This window comes from Canis lupus, chromosome 18 (genome assembly GCF_048164855.1).
Source record: "Canis lupus baileyi chromosome 18, mCanLup2.hap1, whole genome shotgun sequence".
Taxonomy (NCBI): domain Eukaryota; kingdom Metazoa; phylum Chordata; class Mammalia; order Carnivora; family Canidae; genus Canis; species Canis lupus.
This window is the reverse complement of record NC_132855.1, coordinates 58572403-58588825: the sequence shown is the minus strand read 5'-3', so window position 1 is coordinate 58588825 and position 16423 is coordinate 58572403. Positions and strand designations below refer to the sequence as shown.

The 16423-nt window shown below is 36.2% G+C and overlaps 2 protein-coding genes across 2 annotated transcripts; both read left to right on the top strand.

Annotated features, from left to right (window-relative positions):
• The first annotated feature begins 1411 nt into the window (after nucleotides 1-1411).
• LOC140609576 (olfactory receptor 2T27) lies at nucleotides 1412-2365 on the top strand. The gene has a single exon (XM_072784782.1). It carries the CDS (start codon nucleotides 1412-1414, stop codon nucleotides 2363-2365), a length of 954 nt encoding a protein of 317 aa, XP_072640883.1.
• Nucleotides 2366-14168: 11803 nt separating this feature from the next.
• On the top strand, nucleotides 14169-15143 carry LOC140609384 (olfactory receptor 2T2). The gene has a single exon (XM_072784731.1). The coding sequence runs from the start codon at nucleotides 14169-14171 to the stop codon at nucleotides 15141-15143; it is 975 nt and encodes a 324-aa protein (XP_072640832.1).
• Nucleotides 15144-16423: the final 1280 nt, after the last annotated feature.

Genomic DNA, 16423 nt, shown 5'->3' with positions numbered 1-16423 from the left:
GCAATGACTGGATCGTAGGGTAGCTCTATTTTTAACTCTTTGGGGAACCTCCACACAGTTTTCCAGAGTGGTTGTACCAGTTCATATTCCAACCAACAGTGCAAGAGCGTTCCTTTTTCTCCACATCCTCACCAACATTTGTTTCCTATCTTGTTAATTTTCCCCATTCTCACTGGTGTGAGGTGGGATCTCATTGTGGTTTTGATTTGTATTTCCCTGATGGCCAGTGATGCAGAGCATTTTCTCATGTGGTTGTTAGCCATGTCTATGTCTTCTTTGTTATTCAATAGTTATTGCTCCCATTTCATTAGTCATGTTAATGAGTGATAGGTATTAATCAGTACTTTTCTGCTAGAAGGAAAATGCATACTACTTGACCCTAAACCTTTTCCCTTTGATTATCTTTTTTTCCTAATAATTCTTAGATTGTTTCTTAGAGTTCAGAGCTTTTATTTTTAGTTCAACATAGAATCATTATTTGCAAATATCCAAGACCTAATAAATATCAGCTAAGCACTCTAAATCTTCAATGTACAAATGCTTCAAGAATAGTATAAATTAGTGCTTATAGCAGCATTATTTACAATAGACAAATTATGGAAACAGACCAAATGTCTATACATAGATGAATGGATAGTAGAATTAGATTTTTTTTAAAAAAAGAATAGTGTAAATTAGGTAAAATAGGTCAAAGTGGTTACCCTTTCATAGGCAAATTATATTCTCTTAATCAATGGTTTTCAAATTGAATTTTGACTGTGAAAACTAGACCCTAATGTAGGGAGAGAAATATAATATACATACATATTATATATATTAGTATATATATATATATATATATATATATATATATATATATATATATATAGTGGGAATTTTGTCCTTTCTTTTCCCACTGCTCCATTCTTATTAAATCAGACAAGTCTAAATTTTTCTCTTGTATATGTATTTTCCTCACTGTAAGATTATGTTTTAGCAAAAAGAAAGGCAAAAATATGTTTTTCTTAAATAAATGAAGGAATTAATTAATTCATATTCTTGAGCCAAAGAACATAAAATTGTTTCACCATGACCTCTAAGTTTAAAAGTAATGGTGAATCAAGTCTATCATCCTTGAGGGAGTGGTTGTATGGTGTGGCATACATAATTCTTCAGAGAATGTTCTTCCAGGAAGTTGAAATTTTTGAGCTTCATGAATGGGATAGATCAATCTTAGGGCTCAAAGGTAAAGACTACTATCTCAAAGCAACCCATGGTCCCAAATATTAGGAAAAGGGGGAAATTACAAGATGAGATGTGATGATTTGTCTTGATTTTGTCCATCATAATGTTTTAAATAAACCAACTATTTATCTTCTGTGCCCAAATTTCTCTACCATATCCATGTCATTTTAGTATAACTCACAGAGCCATGGAGCTGGGCAACTATTCCATGTATGCTGACTTTGTTCTCCTGGGCTTGTTCAGCAACACCCGTTTTCCCTGGCTTCTCTCTGCCCTCATCCTCTTGGTCTTTGTCATCTCCATAGCCAGCAACACCATCATGATCATTCTCATCCACATGGACTCCCACCTCCACACCCCCATGTACTACTTGCTCAGCCAGCTCTCCCTTATGGATATCTTGTACATTTCTACCATTGTGCCAAAGATGCTGGTTGACCAGATAGTGGGCCAGAGGGCCATATCCTTTGCAGGATGCACTTCCCAGCACTTCATTTACTTGACCTTGGCAGGGGCTGAGTTTTTCCTCTTAGGATTAATGTCCTATGACCGCTATGTAGCCATCTGCAACCCTCTGCGCTACCCTGTCCTTATGAGTCGAAAGGTCTGCTTGTTAATTGTGGTGGCAGCCTGGCTGGGAGGGTCCATAGATGGCTTCCTGCTCACTCCAGTGACCATGCAGTTCCCTTTCTGTGCCTCTCGAGAAATCAATCACTTCTTCTGTGAGGTCCCTGCTCTTCTGAAGCTCTCCTGTACTGACACATCAACCTATGAAACAGCCATGTATGTCTGCTGCATCATGATGCTCCTCATCCCTTTCTCTGTCATCTCAGCCTCTTATACAAGGATTCTCATCACTGTTTATAGAATGAATGAAGCAGAAGGAAGGCGAAAGGCGGTGGCCACTTGCTCCTCACACATGGTGGTTGTCAGCCTCTTTTATGGTGCTGCCATGTACACCTATGTGTTGCCTCACTCTTACCATACTCCTGAGAAGGACAAGGCCGTATCTGCCTTCTACACTATCCTCACACCCTTGCTCAACCCACTCATCTATAGCCTCAGGAACAAGGATGTTAGCAGGGCTTTAAAGAAAACTCTGGGCAAGTGTTTGTCCTCAGGAAGTGTATCCACCTTCTAAAGAAATTTCATTTGCCTCATGCAATTTGAAGAAAAGAATACAAAACATTATCATTACCTCAAGATTTACATATTGGAAACTTAACAAGTCATTCACATGCCAGCAAGCAAAAGTGGGGTATTCTTGGGATTTGAAAAGCTGACTGCAGGATTTTGAGAAGTTAGCCTTTTTTTTTTTTTGGAAAGTATACGTGTTCTGAACAGTGGATAGCTTGAGTTGGAGTTGGAATAAAGTTGAGTTTTCGATAGCCACTGTCTGCTTTCCACAAAGCATGCATGCCATTGGAAATTATGAAGTTGCCTGTTTCTTGCAACGGTCAGTAATGGCAAAGGAAATGCTTATCTTCAGCTATTCCTTTTGACTTTCCCACCAGTCTCTTTCTTAGACAATTTACAAATTGACCATTTCAAAAGAAATCAACTGTCTAAATATTGTTTTTATTGTATTTCAAATGTTATTTCAATCTCTACAAACGATGTTGTTGCTATTCTACATTTAATTCAATCAAGTCAATATTGGCATTATTTGTTGAAAACAATGGTTTGGCTCTATGTTATTAACTTTTTCAACTGAATCTCATAAATAGGCTTGTAAACACAATAGCACACATCAACTTTTGGAGGAGGCCAGCAATTTTAATTCTTTCTCCTTAAAGTTTTACTAAAATCATCCTAGAATAATGAATTCAGTATTTTAAAAGTGTGGTTTTGAAGCATTGGTAAACAGGTATTGCTCCTATATTTTCTACCCCTCCTTGCCTCCGACTCTTAATGATATCATTTTAAAGGAGCAACCAGGGAAATTTGAAATAACATCTTTCTCACTGCATTTAAGTTGTCTGATGGTCTAACTTTTTATTTCTAACAATTCTTATGAAAAATAATAGGACTCTTTTGAGAGCTAAAGGTTGATTATTCTTTTGGAAATTAACATATTTATTATTCAATTATTGTTACTCACTTTTTAATATTCTCATATTCTTAAATTTAGCCTTATTTATTTATTTTAATAACTGTACTTTAACCAGTATTCTTTGGAGGAAGAGAAAATTATTTGTTTCTCTTCTGTTTTTCATGCTTTTCCTTACTTGACAAAATTCATTCTATTTTAGGTTCTCTGCTTTTCTAACATCCTGCTTTCTTATCTTAGAGCTTACTTACATTCCATTATCTATGAAGAAAATATTTTGCAACATAAAAAACAACATGTGTTTATATAAAACCTTATTTGAAAAATCTGTAAGTATTAGGGTGGCTTAAATGTGTATAGGCAAGTTCACTGGGAGTTAATATATGTTTTCAAAATTACATTGTTTTCATACTTTGAAAAAGAAAATGAGAAACATCTCATTATAGAGCTTTCAAAGACAACTTATTTTTCTATTTTGGATTTCCACAGATACAGTTGGATGATGGCATTGTTTCTTATCCTTAAATGTAGGCATCTGTCCTACATTTTCATCAATAACACTCAAATTGGAACCAATCCACTATAATCTGATATCCTAGGATTCCTCAACCTAGTTCTTCATTCTCTTTGAACTTTATTTTCTAACATCTGTGTCATGAAGAGAATGATTTGGATGAGGATTAGTCAGTTTAGGCCATTTTCTGTTTTGGAAATAGTGGATATGCATTATAAGTGAATTCTTGTAGGAAAGAATTAGAGAGGTTAGAAAAATTATATTCTCATTATGGACAAATTCTACCATTGTAACCCTTGTAAAATTCTAATTATAGATAAGTTTAGTATATAAAATTGAACAAAATAATTTATTGAATTCTTGTTTCTGAATTATTAAATTAGGATATTCTAACCTATTTATTTTTTAAAAAAATTTTATTTCTTTATTAATGAGAGACAAACACAGAGAGAGAGAGAGAGAGAGAGAGAGAGGCAGAGACATGGACAGATGGAGAAGTAGGCTCCATGCAGGGAGCCCTATGTGGGACTCAATCCCGGGACCCTGGGATCATGCCCTGAGCCAAAGGCAGATGCTAATCCACTGAGTCACCCAGGAGTCCCTTCTAACCTATTCCTTACCTCATAACAAATAAATATAGAGAATATGAGATTACCGGTGCAAAGCAATTTTGGCTTTGGAAGGTGCTATATGCCATGATGTATTATTATAATTAATTCATCACTATAGATCAGGGACAGTGAAACTTGCTTCCCTCAACCACTTCTATTGCAGTCTTGTTTCTTGACATTGCACTTAAAGCATAATTCTTTCTTGCAGAAATCAGATTACAGAGGGTAATCAATTCCTTCTAATTCCCACATAAGACCTCTAATAAAATATACAGAAATTTTTTTAAGGACTGTTATTAGTCTGAGTAGTCATTACACACACTTCTGATAGAATAAGTTATTGCCTCTAGTATATCTTGAGGGCTGATGTCATGAGGTCTCTTTACATTGATTTTCACTTGACCTCAGAAATTAAAGAACCTAAGCAAAAACTTGACATGAAAATAGTTTTTTGGTGGGAGAAAGCTACTCAACCAACTGTGTAGTGTTTTACTCCTTATTTTCCCAACCAAATGAATCACAAAGGGCTACATTCCTCCAGACACATTTGTCATGTATGTTTCCTTTTTTTTTTCAGTTTAGTTTTGGACATATACTTGGTATTCAAATTAGTAAATTGAAAGAATGAAATAAATGTCAAATGTTCTATAATACAGTTCCTTTCAACATCAGTCTATTTTCTCCCTTCTAGAGTAGTAGTAGCATATTTGCCTTGCCATTAGTGGGCTCTGTCTTTCCTCAATGTAAGCCTTTTTATTTCCTCTCTCTTTTTCTTATACTCCTTCTTCTCTTCCTTGATTTATATCCCTTTCTTTTCCATTCCTGACTAACATGTCCAACCTCCTAACCTTTTTTCACTTTTCTTTTTCTCACCCTTTGCTGTTGCACTTTTTCCATTTCTACTTTTTCTGTTATTTTGACTATACTCCAGCATCCCCTGGAGGTGGTGTATCTGAAGTGTCACTGCACTTCTGCAGTGGTGGATGAGATTTTAACTAGCCTAGATTAGCAGGATATCCAGGAACAAAGGAGTTTCATGGTCTTTTGAAATGGGCTTCTAAACTGTATTAGCAATGATGTGATGGGGAAAGGTGATTTAGTTAATGTAGAGAAATTTGTAATAGAAACTTATTTAACACAGATGCACTTGTCTTGGTTAGATGCTCTTAGTTGTAGCAAGAGGTTTATGTAAAAGAAAACAGAGGCAAATCTGTATCTGCTCCTTTTATAGTATGCTCAGTAGTGTTCTCTGGTTCTGATATATCAATATAAATATTTTCAGTCTAAAATAAATGAAAATTCACCCAATAGTCCAGAATCTACTGTTCCATAATAAGAGATAACTATAGAGAATTTTGTTTCCTACTATGGGAAGGAATCTGATTCTCAACCTGTGACTGCATTCTCTGACTTGGGTGTCAGATCCATCATGAGTGCTCTGGTTAGGCTCTTTCATCTGCTTGTGACTTCTTATGACATTTTGCTTTAGAATGTAGACATCGATTTTAGTGATTCCCAGTCTTTGTTTATAGGTATTGAGTACCTTCAATAATCTCAGGAGAAATGCTCTGAATACAGTTACTGAATGCTCTTCACTTAGTTACTTGTAGGAAATAAATATATTAAGCTGACTTTGGTAATAGTTATAGGATTATTGTAGGTGAAGTAAAAATCATTAAGCAATAAGAATTAAGACAATTATTTTGTTTATTTATTGGAAACATCACTGCAATACTGTATCATGGAATATTGGAACTTGAAGTAACCCTGCAGATGGTTGTGTCAAAACTTTTTATTTAATGGAAGAAACAAACAAATATCTGAGAATGAAAATCAATGCCTAATTACACATGAGAAATAGCAAAACTTTAGCTGTAATCCCAGTATCCTTATCCCAAGTCCAGGAATCTTCGGCCTTTCTTCTGAGTCTTTCAACTTAAATCATTCCTCAGAAGATATGGTTGAAGTCTATAATTTCTGAGCCATTGTTAAGATCCAATATTCTACCAGCTGTGAAATTTCCCTTTCCCAGTTCTCTGAATGTCTTCATGCTTGATTCTTCTGAATTTCCATTTAGGAAACCTTTGTCTTTGTCTTCCAGGGACAAGAATAGAACTAAAATCTTTAGAAATTTAGAAAGGACATTCTAAAAAAATACGTTAATGTAGGTCTTACCATAATAAATAGCAGAGTTTTAATCAAACAGAATTCACTGCAAATGCCAGGTAGCCCATTGTAGTGGTGTCAGTGGACAAAATTACTTGAACTCAAACCAAACACTGGGAATATAAATAACCCAGACTTTGGGAATTGATGTTTTGGACTATAGAGACCGTGTCTATACCTCCATGCAAGGCATATTACTGGAAATCTGGAAATTCCTGAAGGTGTGGAAGATGAGGAAGGGGAGAGCTAAAAAAAACAAAAAAAAAACAAAAAAAAAAAAACAAAGATGAGTGAAGAACATGAAAGGCAAGGTTGAGAAGTCACAAAATATCTATCATCTATAAATAATTTGGGATCTTGTATTTTTACAAAATAACAAGTTCAACACTAGGTGAAAAATTGTGATATTCACAGGCTGTGCTGCTTCCCTTAGCAAACTAGATGCTAATAATAATAGACACTTGACTTAATTGTTATATCAACACTTCCCAATCATTCTCACAACATGGGTATCAAAATAAATGATAGAGTGCTTGGGGTGCTCAGTCAGTTAAATGTCTAACTCTTGGTTTCAGCTTAAGTTATGATCTTGCGGTCCTGAAATAAAGCCTCTCATTGGGCTCTGCACTCAGTAGGGAGTTTGCTTGAGATTCTTCTCTCTCTCCCTCTCTCTGTCTACTCCCCAGCTTGTGTTCTGTCACTCAAATAAATAAGTGAATCTTTAAAAAGAAATAGATAAATACATACATACTAGTCATGTGGCAAACTGGTGGCTGTTGACAACCAGATCAACTCCCTGCTGGCTGTAGTCAGTGTGGGTGCCACAGACCAATCCAGAGCTAAGAGGGTCAATATGTGGTTGTACCCGATTGGAGGCTCTATAGAAAGCCACATCACAGTAAAGGGAGGATCCTATTCAAATTGACTGAGCATCTCACTGAGGAAATTTTGTATTTATTGGAGACATAAGAATTATTCTTCAAGAATAATTAGTTTTTAAATAGCATTCTAAATGGCTAGAAACATGTGTGTGTTTTAATCTGTAATGTAGAGGATGTGAGACTTAAGGTCTAGGCTTAATACATTTGTGAGGATTAGAGATCATGATAGGAATGTGCCCATCACCAGGTGTAGTGCATACAAAGCATTCTATCACGATATTTGTTATCATTATTATTATCGCTATTATTTCATTAGTAATACTTAAGTTGTCCACCTCCCCAAACAAGACCACCGTTTTATTTACTCTCTAGATAAATAAAATGAATTTCATTTTTAGAAACTTCTATTTATTTCACATTTAAGTTTATTAATATATTTATGCAAAGTAATTTTAGAAAATGTATGACTTCTGTTTTACTTCATCTCTTATTCATTTTTCTTTCCTTCCCCTTTCACTCTCTTTATTTCCATTAATACATTCTTCTCTTCTATTTTCCTGTCTCTTTATCATGTCTCCTTTATTTCGTACTGAATTTCAATTCCTTCTCCACTAATCACTAAATAAATAATTATAAAAAACACTTAACCTCTGTCAAATGCATATTTTTACATAATTTTATTCAAACAATATAGGCCAGTGACATGAGAGAGAGAAATTTTTAGTTTGGCCTAGCTTCTTTTAAATATATTGTTTTCATTTTATTTTTTATTTTTTTTATAAATTTATTTTTTATTGGTGTTCAATTTGCCAAGATATAGAATAACACCCACTGCTCATCTCGTCAAGTGCCCACCTCAGTGCCCGTCACCCAGTCACCCCCACCTCTGGCCCACCTCCCCTTCCACCACCCCTAGTTCGTTTCCCAGAGTTAGGAGTCTTCATGTTCTGTCACCCTTTCTGATATTTCCCACTCATTTTTTCTCCTTTCCCCTTTATTCCCTTTCACTATTTTTTATATTCCCCAAATGAATGAGACCATATAATGTTTGTCCACCATTTGCTTCGACGTGGATGGAACTGGAGGGTATTATGCTGAGTGAAATAAGTCAATCAGAGAAGGACAAACATTGTTTTCATTTTAAATTTAATGAGCCTTGGACAGCCTTGGGTGGCTCAGTGGTTTAGCGCCGCCTGGGCCCAGGGCCTGATCCTGGAGACCCACATCAGGCTCCCTGCATGGAGCCTGCTTCTCCCTTGGCCTGTGTCTCTGCCTCTCTCTCTCTTTCTCTCTGTCGCTCATGAATAAATAAATAAAATATTTAAAAATAAATAAATAAATGAGCCTTACTTTTACTCCTAGGCCACATTTCTTTTATAATTATTCTAGAATGATGCCAGGATAAGGTAAGTAGTTCAATGACAAAATTTCAAGAAATAATTACACTCTTACTTGAGAAAAGAATTCATACTCTAGAAAGATGGGTTTTGGTTGACCTTCCTTATAATGCAGAAAGTAAACCTTGTAAATTTAGATTAATTGCTAACCTGGGGATTCCTCCTGCAAGATGCTGAAATCCATTATTAATTAAAAATATTCTGACCTAGCCCCACCTCCATTTCCAAGCATTTAAGAAGTCTTATTTTCCACTGTTTCCCTACTAAGGCTTGGACTCCGCTATTCTGAGGTAGGACCTTAGATTTTCATGGAAACCAAATAATATATTCCCCCCAGAGAGTGAGATACTTTCTTTAGGCATCACTCTGTGACGATTAGAAAGTCTCCTCAAGATTAAAAATGATGAATTTATGCATTCACTTTTTTTACAATTAGATTATTGGAAAAGGGATATTTTAGTTTAAAATATGGGACACTAAGGGGAACCTGGTATAGTTCGTAAGGATGTGCATGGATTCACTGAAGAGGAAAGGGCTTAAAAGAGCTGACTGGTTGAAAGAAGGTGCTTAGTATTTATTATGAGGAGTTTTCAGGCATTAATGTGTAGGTGTCAAATATAAGTTACCCAGGGAGAAGCATGGATTTCCCTCTGAATATTTTTAAGACAAGGATTACCTTCTTTATAAGTAGATAGGTATAGTTGAAGTATTTCTGCATGCTTGGGACAAAGCTGAGATATGTTCATTGTCTGCCAGGAGCAGCCACAAGGAGAGACAGAGGCAAGGCTCAGAAAAAAAAAAAAAAGAAAAGAAAAAAGAAAAGAAAGAAAAGAAAAGAAAAGAAAAGAAAAGAAAAGAAAAGAAAAGAAAGAAGAAAGAAAGAAAGAAAAAGAAAGAAAGAAAGAAAGAAAGAAAGAAGAAGAAAAAAGAAAGAAAGAAAGAAAGAAAGAAAGAAAGAAAGAAAGAAAGAAAGAAAGAAAGAAAGAAAGAAAGAAAAAAGCTATATTATACTTACAGGTCTTAGAGACAGGAAGCATGGCACAACACCAAGAGCTAAATGGAAAAATTACCAAGATGGTCAGGAGGCAGAAGGCAGGAGTGAGGCCATAGCTTTTATTGGGGGTTTCTCCTGGAAAGATAAGACAAGATATGGGAAACAGGTTAGGATTGGCTCCTTTAGGTAATTTTGTCTGGCTTTACTGTGATCTCTAGTTGCCTGGTACCTAGCTCTGGAATGATTAAGGCAGAGAAGTATTTCCTCTAAGGGTGCACATGCCAGATAGAGGAGGTCTGGGTCTGAATAGGTTAGTTTTCATATCAAAGACATGGCTCTAGCTGAGCCTTTTGCTATCTCTGAAAATTTGGCTAGCCCTGGAAGTGGCAGACCTTCCATGGTTAGAAAGGTTTTTAAGATGGACAAAACATTATAACATGCAGAAAACTGAAAATATATGCATACAGGGTATCAGAAAGGATTGTTCCAAAACTTCTCATTCTTAGACAGCACTTCTTCCTGATAAAATATTGCCTAATTTCACTTGGAATTCTCTTCTTTCAAGAAGCTATGAAGGTTACAAATTACCTGGGTTTCTGTGGCTTTTCCCAGAACAACTGCAGGTCTGTTGTCTTGAAATGTGACACTTCTACCAACTGGCACCCTACACACAGCTCCTCCTACATCTCTTTACTTTCTTTCATTTAGAAGACCACAGGCAGGATCAACACCCCTTACAAAGCTCACTCTTCCTTTCCACACTTTGACTGGATCTCCTCCACTCCCATGTCCTAGCAAGGCTGGGTAGTTAATACTGAACAGTCTATGGGTCAGGGTATTCTGTGACTCAAACAGCAGAAAGGCCTGAGTCTGAGGTCATGCACATATTTTTTTCTTTCTTAGAAAAAAAGAAAACCAAACCAAAAACTCAAATTTGGGAGGAGAATGGGAAAAAAAAAAAAAAGCCAGGAGCCTTGAATAGAGAAAAATGGTAGTAGAGGAAAGTTTACTTTCCTTGCATTTGTAAATAAGCCAAATAACACATTACCTTAAGCAAGAATGTGAACAATGATATTAAAATTAGATCCTAGGAGCTGATGTAAACAGAAGTTAATCGTTAAAAAATCATTGTAGATATTATCACTGCTTAATTGCCATTCCAAATATCCTACAATACAAATTAATCATGCACTTTGACCATGTGTCACATTAGTTTTTATATATTTGATTCATTGACAAAGTAAACATATGTTCCTTTGTGCTGTCTCTTAATGTGCTACTCCCTTAGCAGGGTCTGTTCCCTATATACACATTCTTTCTTCTCTCTCTGTGCCACACACACACACACACACACACGCAACCTAGATCCATTTTTTTAATGCAATGAGTCTACTGTTAATTTTTGAAATAAAAAATTTGATTTAGAATTATCTTTCAAAAAAATAAATAAAATTATATCTTTCCCTCAACTTTCATAATCTATTTTTCTAGAATATACACTAAGAAAGGATCCAAATGTTAGAAAAATTTTCATTCCTTCATCAAGGAAATTTAAGCAATAAGAGTGATTTACATCTATGTAAATCTCTGTAGAGTCTAGTATAGTGTTCCTATAAAATAAAATAATGTGGCCCATATTTTGATTCAAAAGTAATTAGTTATTTTCTTAGGCAATTTTCAGATTGTTTGGTCATATTCTTTGCTATATCAGTTCTTCACTGTACTTTTAAAGGGATGATTGGGAGCTGATTTGATATTCTTAGTAAATGAAATAGAAAATCCTCAATGTACCTCAAAGTGAAAAAATGATGGTTGGTCAAGATAAAATTATTGCCTGCTAGCAAGAATATTTTAATATCCAACCAGTTATTGTGGAGACCTATAAACACAATTTCAGTTATAATATCTCAAATTCTCTCTTTGTATACAAGTCAGACCTGTGCCTGTCACAAGAAAATCTTTTGCATATTAAAGAAAGCAGAAGTAGCTGACTTTCTTTTTAATTTTTTTTAGTTTCTGATGTAATGTTCAAAAATTCCTCAGTTGCCTATAACACCCAGTGCTCACTTCATGTGCCATCCTCAATGCCCATCACCCAGTTACTCCATCCCCCCATCCACCTCCCCTCCAGTGACCCACAGTTTGTTTCCCAGAGTTAAGAGTCTTTCATGGTTTGTCTACCTTTCTGATTTCTTCCCATTGAATTTCCCCTCCTTTCCCCTGTGACCCTTTGTGCCGTTTCTTATATTCCTCATATGAGTGAAACCATATAATAAATATCTTTCTCCAATTGACTTAATTCACTTAGAATAATACTCTCCAGTTCCATCCATGTGAATGTAGATGGTAAGATTTCATTCATTCTTTCTGATAGCTGAGTAATATTCCATTTTATATGCCACATATTCTTTGTGAATTCATCTGTCGATGGAAATCTCACTTCCTTCCACAGCTTGGCTTTTGTGGACCTTAAAAGTCACTGATTTTCATCTAATTTGTTGAGAGTTAGAGTTGATCTCCAGGTATGATTTATTGATTATCCAGACGTTTGTTTTTATCCTGCTTAGCTGATAAGGTATAATAAATGTAAATTCAACACAGAATATATTTTATATTTCCCCTCTGGATCTCACTTATTTATTTTGAAAATTACTCATAGTATAAATCCATCTTTGATGAACATTTAGAATGAAAAATAAGTCTCTCTATTGTTCTGATTGGTTTTAGTTTCACATAAAAGGATAATTATTCCTTTTCAATGCTTCAGAGACTACATTCATTGTTCATTATTATGGAACAAAAAATATCTGGGTATCTTTGCAGTATTTGTAGCCAACATATTTCATAGAAATAAAGGAGAAGAGAAACAATACAATACAATAATAATAATAAACTAATTCCTCAATATCCATGAACATATTCAAAAGATGCACATTTACATTCCTCAAGAATAAATAGTATGAGAATTGATTCCATCTAGTTCAAGGGAGTTTTAACAGTATTGTATCTTTTTCCTTTTAAATTCAGAAACCATTTTCCCATCTGGAGTTATCTTTACTTATAAATATGAAGGACCAGTAAGACAGTACAAAAATAAATGTTAAGGAATGAAAAAAAAACTAACAATGGATTCCTAAGATAATATAACATTTTAATAGAATCAGAATGCCTCCCTATCAGAAAAGCTATGTTAATGTTTTGGCTGACCAATAATTTAAGAAAAGTTTAGGTCACCGTAGAATAAAATGATCCAGCATTAAGTCCTAAAATTTCAACCTACTCCACAGTGGCAACCAAAAAGCCTGCCTTGATGAACTTGAACCTCGCCTTGTGGAATGGCTATCCTCATTAGAGAGTTATCATCCCAAATTATCCCATAAGAACAGAAACCGAACTGTTTAAAATTCATGTATCAAAAAAGGCAAACTTCTTTTGCAGCACACCTCACAATAGCAGAGCAGACTCTGATCCTCAATTTAAGTTAGTAGCGTTTCTCTGCTAACCCCTAATGTTGCAACCATTCAAAAAGCTGTTTACGAATAACGGCAACCCCAGGATGCCTGGGTAGCTCAGTTGGTTAAGTGTCTGACTCTTGATTTCAGCTCAGGTGATGATCTCAGGGGTGTCAGATCAAGCCCCACATTAGACTGTATACTGCGTATGGAACCTGCTTGTGATTTTCTCTCCTTCTCTCTCTCTCTCTCCTTCTGCCTGTCCCTCCATCTCTCTCTCAACAATAATAAATAATAATAACAATAACAACAAAAACAGCCCCAAATACTAAATTTATTAGATTTATTGGGTCCATGTTTATTTTCTATCAATTTATGAAATCATAAATGTATATGTATGGTTTTAACAATGTAATCATCTTAAGAGCAGAGAACAACTTAAATTCAATCAACCTTTGAATATTGGTTGCAAGCATCATGGAGGGGAGGGCACAGTTATCAACCTCAGGAAATATTTCATCTAAAGTAATAAGATTATGAAGATTATAAAGAAGTAGTTCAAAATAAAATAAAGCAAATTCTGAAAGTGAGTCTGTATGAAATATTATATTTACATCACATGTCCAGCCTACAGAAATATAGACCAACAATAACCCTTCACAGATAATGAAAGTGTTAATTTATAGATTAATTTATCTGTCCAATATCACATGACCATTAATATTGAAACTAGAATTCACAATGATTCTGATGTGTATATTCTGTCCTTTATCCCATGTTGCTTCTGATACATTATACATGGTGGGCCCTGCCTAAATATAGATTATTAATTAACTCAGCAACATTTTGCCTTTGGAGCCCTAGGAGCTACCATGTGACATGAGCATGGAGACCATTCTCCAGAACTCCACTGATTTTATCCTTCTGGGCCTTATCACCCATCCTGCATTTCCTGGGATTATCTTTGCAGTGGTTTTCTCCATTTTTTTGGTGGCTGTCACAGCCAATGTGGTCATGATTCTACTCATCCATGTTGACTCTCACCTCCATACACCCATGTACTTTTTACTCAGCCAGCTTTCCATCATGGACACTGTTTACATTTGCATCACTGTTCCCAAGATGCTTCAAGACCTTCTGTCCAAGGAAAAGATGATCTCCTTCTTGGGATGTTCCCTTCAGATCTTCCTCTACCTGACTCTAATTGGAGGTGAATTTTTCCTGCTAGGCCTCATGGCCTATGACCGGTATGTAGCTGTGTGCAAACCCCTGCGATACCCTCTCCTCATGAACCGCAGAATTTGCTTATTCATGGTGGTGGGTTCCTGGGTTGGTGGGTCCTTAGATGGATTCATGCTGACACCCTTTACTATGAGTTTCCCCTACTGTGGGTCCCGAGAAATCAATCACTTTTTCTGTGAAATCCCAGCAGTACTGAAACTGTCATGTGTTGACACATCACTCTATGAGACTCTGATGTATGCCTGCTGTGTGCTAATGCTGCTCATTCCCATATCCATTATCTCTATTTCCTACACACACATCCTACTCACTGTCCATCGAATGAACTCTGCTGAGGGCCGGCATAAAGCCTTTGCTACCTGTTCTTCCCACATTATGGTGGTGAGCATTTTCTATGGAGCAGCCTTCTACACTAATGTGCTGCCCCATTCCTACCACACACCAGAGAAAGACAAGGTTGTATCCGCCTTCTATACCATCCTCACCCCAATGCTCAACCCACTCATCTACAGCTTGAGAAACAAAGATGTGGCCACAGCTCTAAGAAAAGTGCTGGGGAGATGCCCCTCTTCTCAGAGAATAAGAGTGGTGGATTTGTCCAGGAAATACTAGAGGGGGCCAAGTACAAACATTGTTTGTGCTTTGACAACTGGCACACAGTTATTCCAGAAAATATGCTTTTGAACCTGAAAAAATATTTACTGTGATTTTAATAATCCAGAATTATCAATAGGCAAAATCATCCCTTTCCAACCAACATTTTGGAACAAGAGTTGTAGCCTATAAGAAACATAATTAGCCAATTTGGTAGTCTGGATTCACTAGAAAACATTTTCCAGAGACCATTCTCTTCCAATAACACCATAAATAATCCCAAATAGGCCAAATGCCCCTTTGAACAGTACTGAATAAGTATTTTTACGTTACATGTGTTCATGTTTTTCTGTCTATATTATTGACCAACTTTTGAATAGAAGTTGCAAGGAGCAGTCACCATGTCCTTGAGGATTTAATGTCAAAGATCCAATAAAAATTAAACACTTTCTAATGATAATAAAGTAGTAGCTTTATTTAGGAAAATTTTATGAAGACAATTTAATTGTATTTTGGTTTCTGTATTCTTAGTTATCTTTTATGAACGTTTGTATTCTCTAACCACTGAAGTTAAACTGTGGGTAGTTATGCTGTTATTCACATAGAGTCATATATGTGCCTGGAAATCAATAAACATTTACTAGCTGAATAAAAATTAACCTCTGTCATTAAGATAACAACATGGCTAAAATCTTTCAAAAATTTACATTCATGCCCTGCTAGGGTGGCTGGTGATGTGGGTGGTAAAGAATTGCTAAAAGAGTAGAACCACAAGCAGGCAGAATTTATTCACTCTCCAAGGGAGGAGAGAGGCCAGAGGTCAAGAGAGATATCAGCCCTGAGTTTCTGTCATGCTGGGTTTTTTAAGGGTTTTTGAAGGATGTGAGAAGGTCACTCCTGTGTCCATGGGTGGCGGGCAGGTGGCGTGGAGATTGACTTTTGTCTAGGTAGAGCAGGAGGTGGCAAGTTTTTGAAGGGCTCTGTCTGGGGTTTATCCAGGATTTGGGTTGTAGTCTGGCTAGAGAAAATTTTGTGGACTCTTTTCTGAGAATGTGGGACACTATGCCATAGAAAAATGAAATTTGGGATCTATTACAAACATCTGTGAGTTTTGTCTGTATGCTTGGCTGGGGAAGGGACTTTGAGTAGAATCTTTTTATGGGGGATCCCTGGGTGGCGCAGCAGTTTAGCGCCTGCCTTTGGCCCAGGGCGCAATCCTGGAGACCCGGGATCGAGTCCCACGTCAGGCTCCCGGTGCATGGAGCCTGCTTCTCCCTCTGCCTGTGTCTCTGCCTCTC

Excerpts from the sequence above, each read along its gene's own strand:
- LOC140609384 (XM_072784731.1), top strand. The coding sequence starts at position 14,169 with ATGAGCATGGAGACCATTCTCCAGAACTCCACTGATTTTATCCTTCTG.
- LOC140609576 (XM_072784782.1), top strand. The coding sequence starts at position 1,412 with ATGGAGCTGGGCAACTATTCCATGTATGCTGACTTTGTTCTCCTGGGC.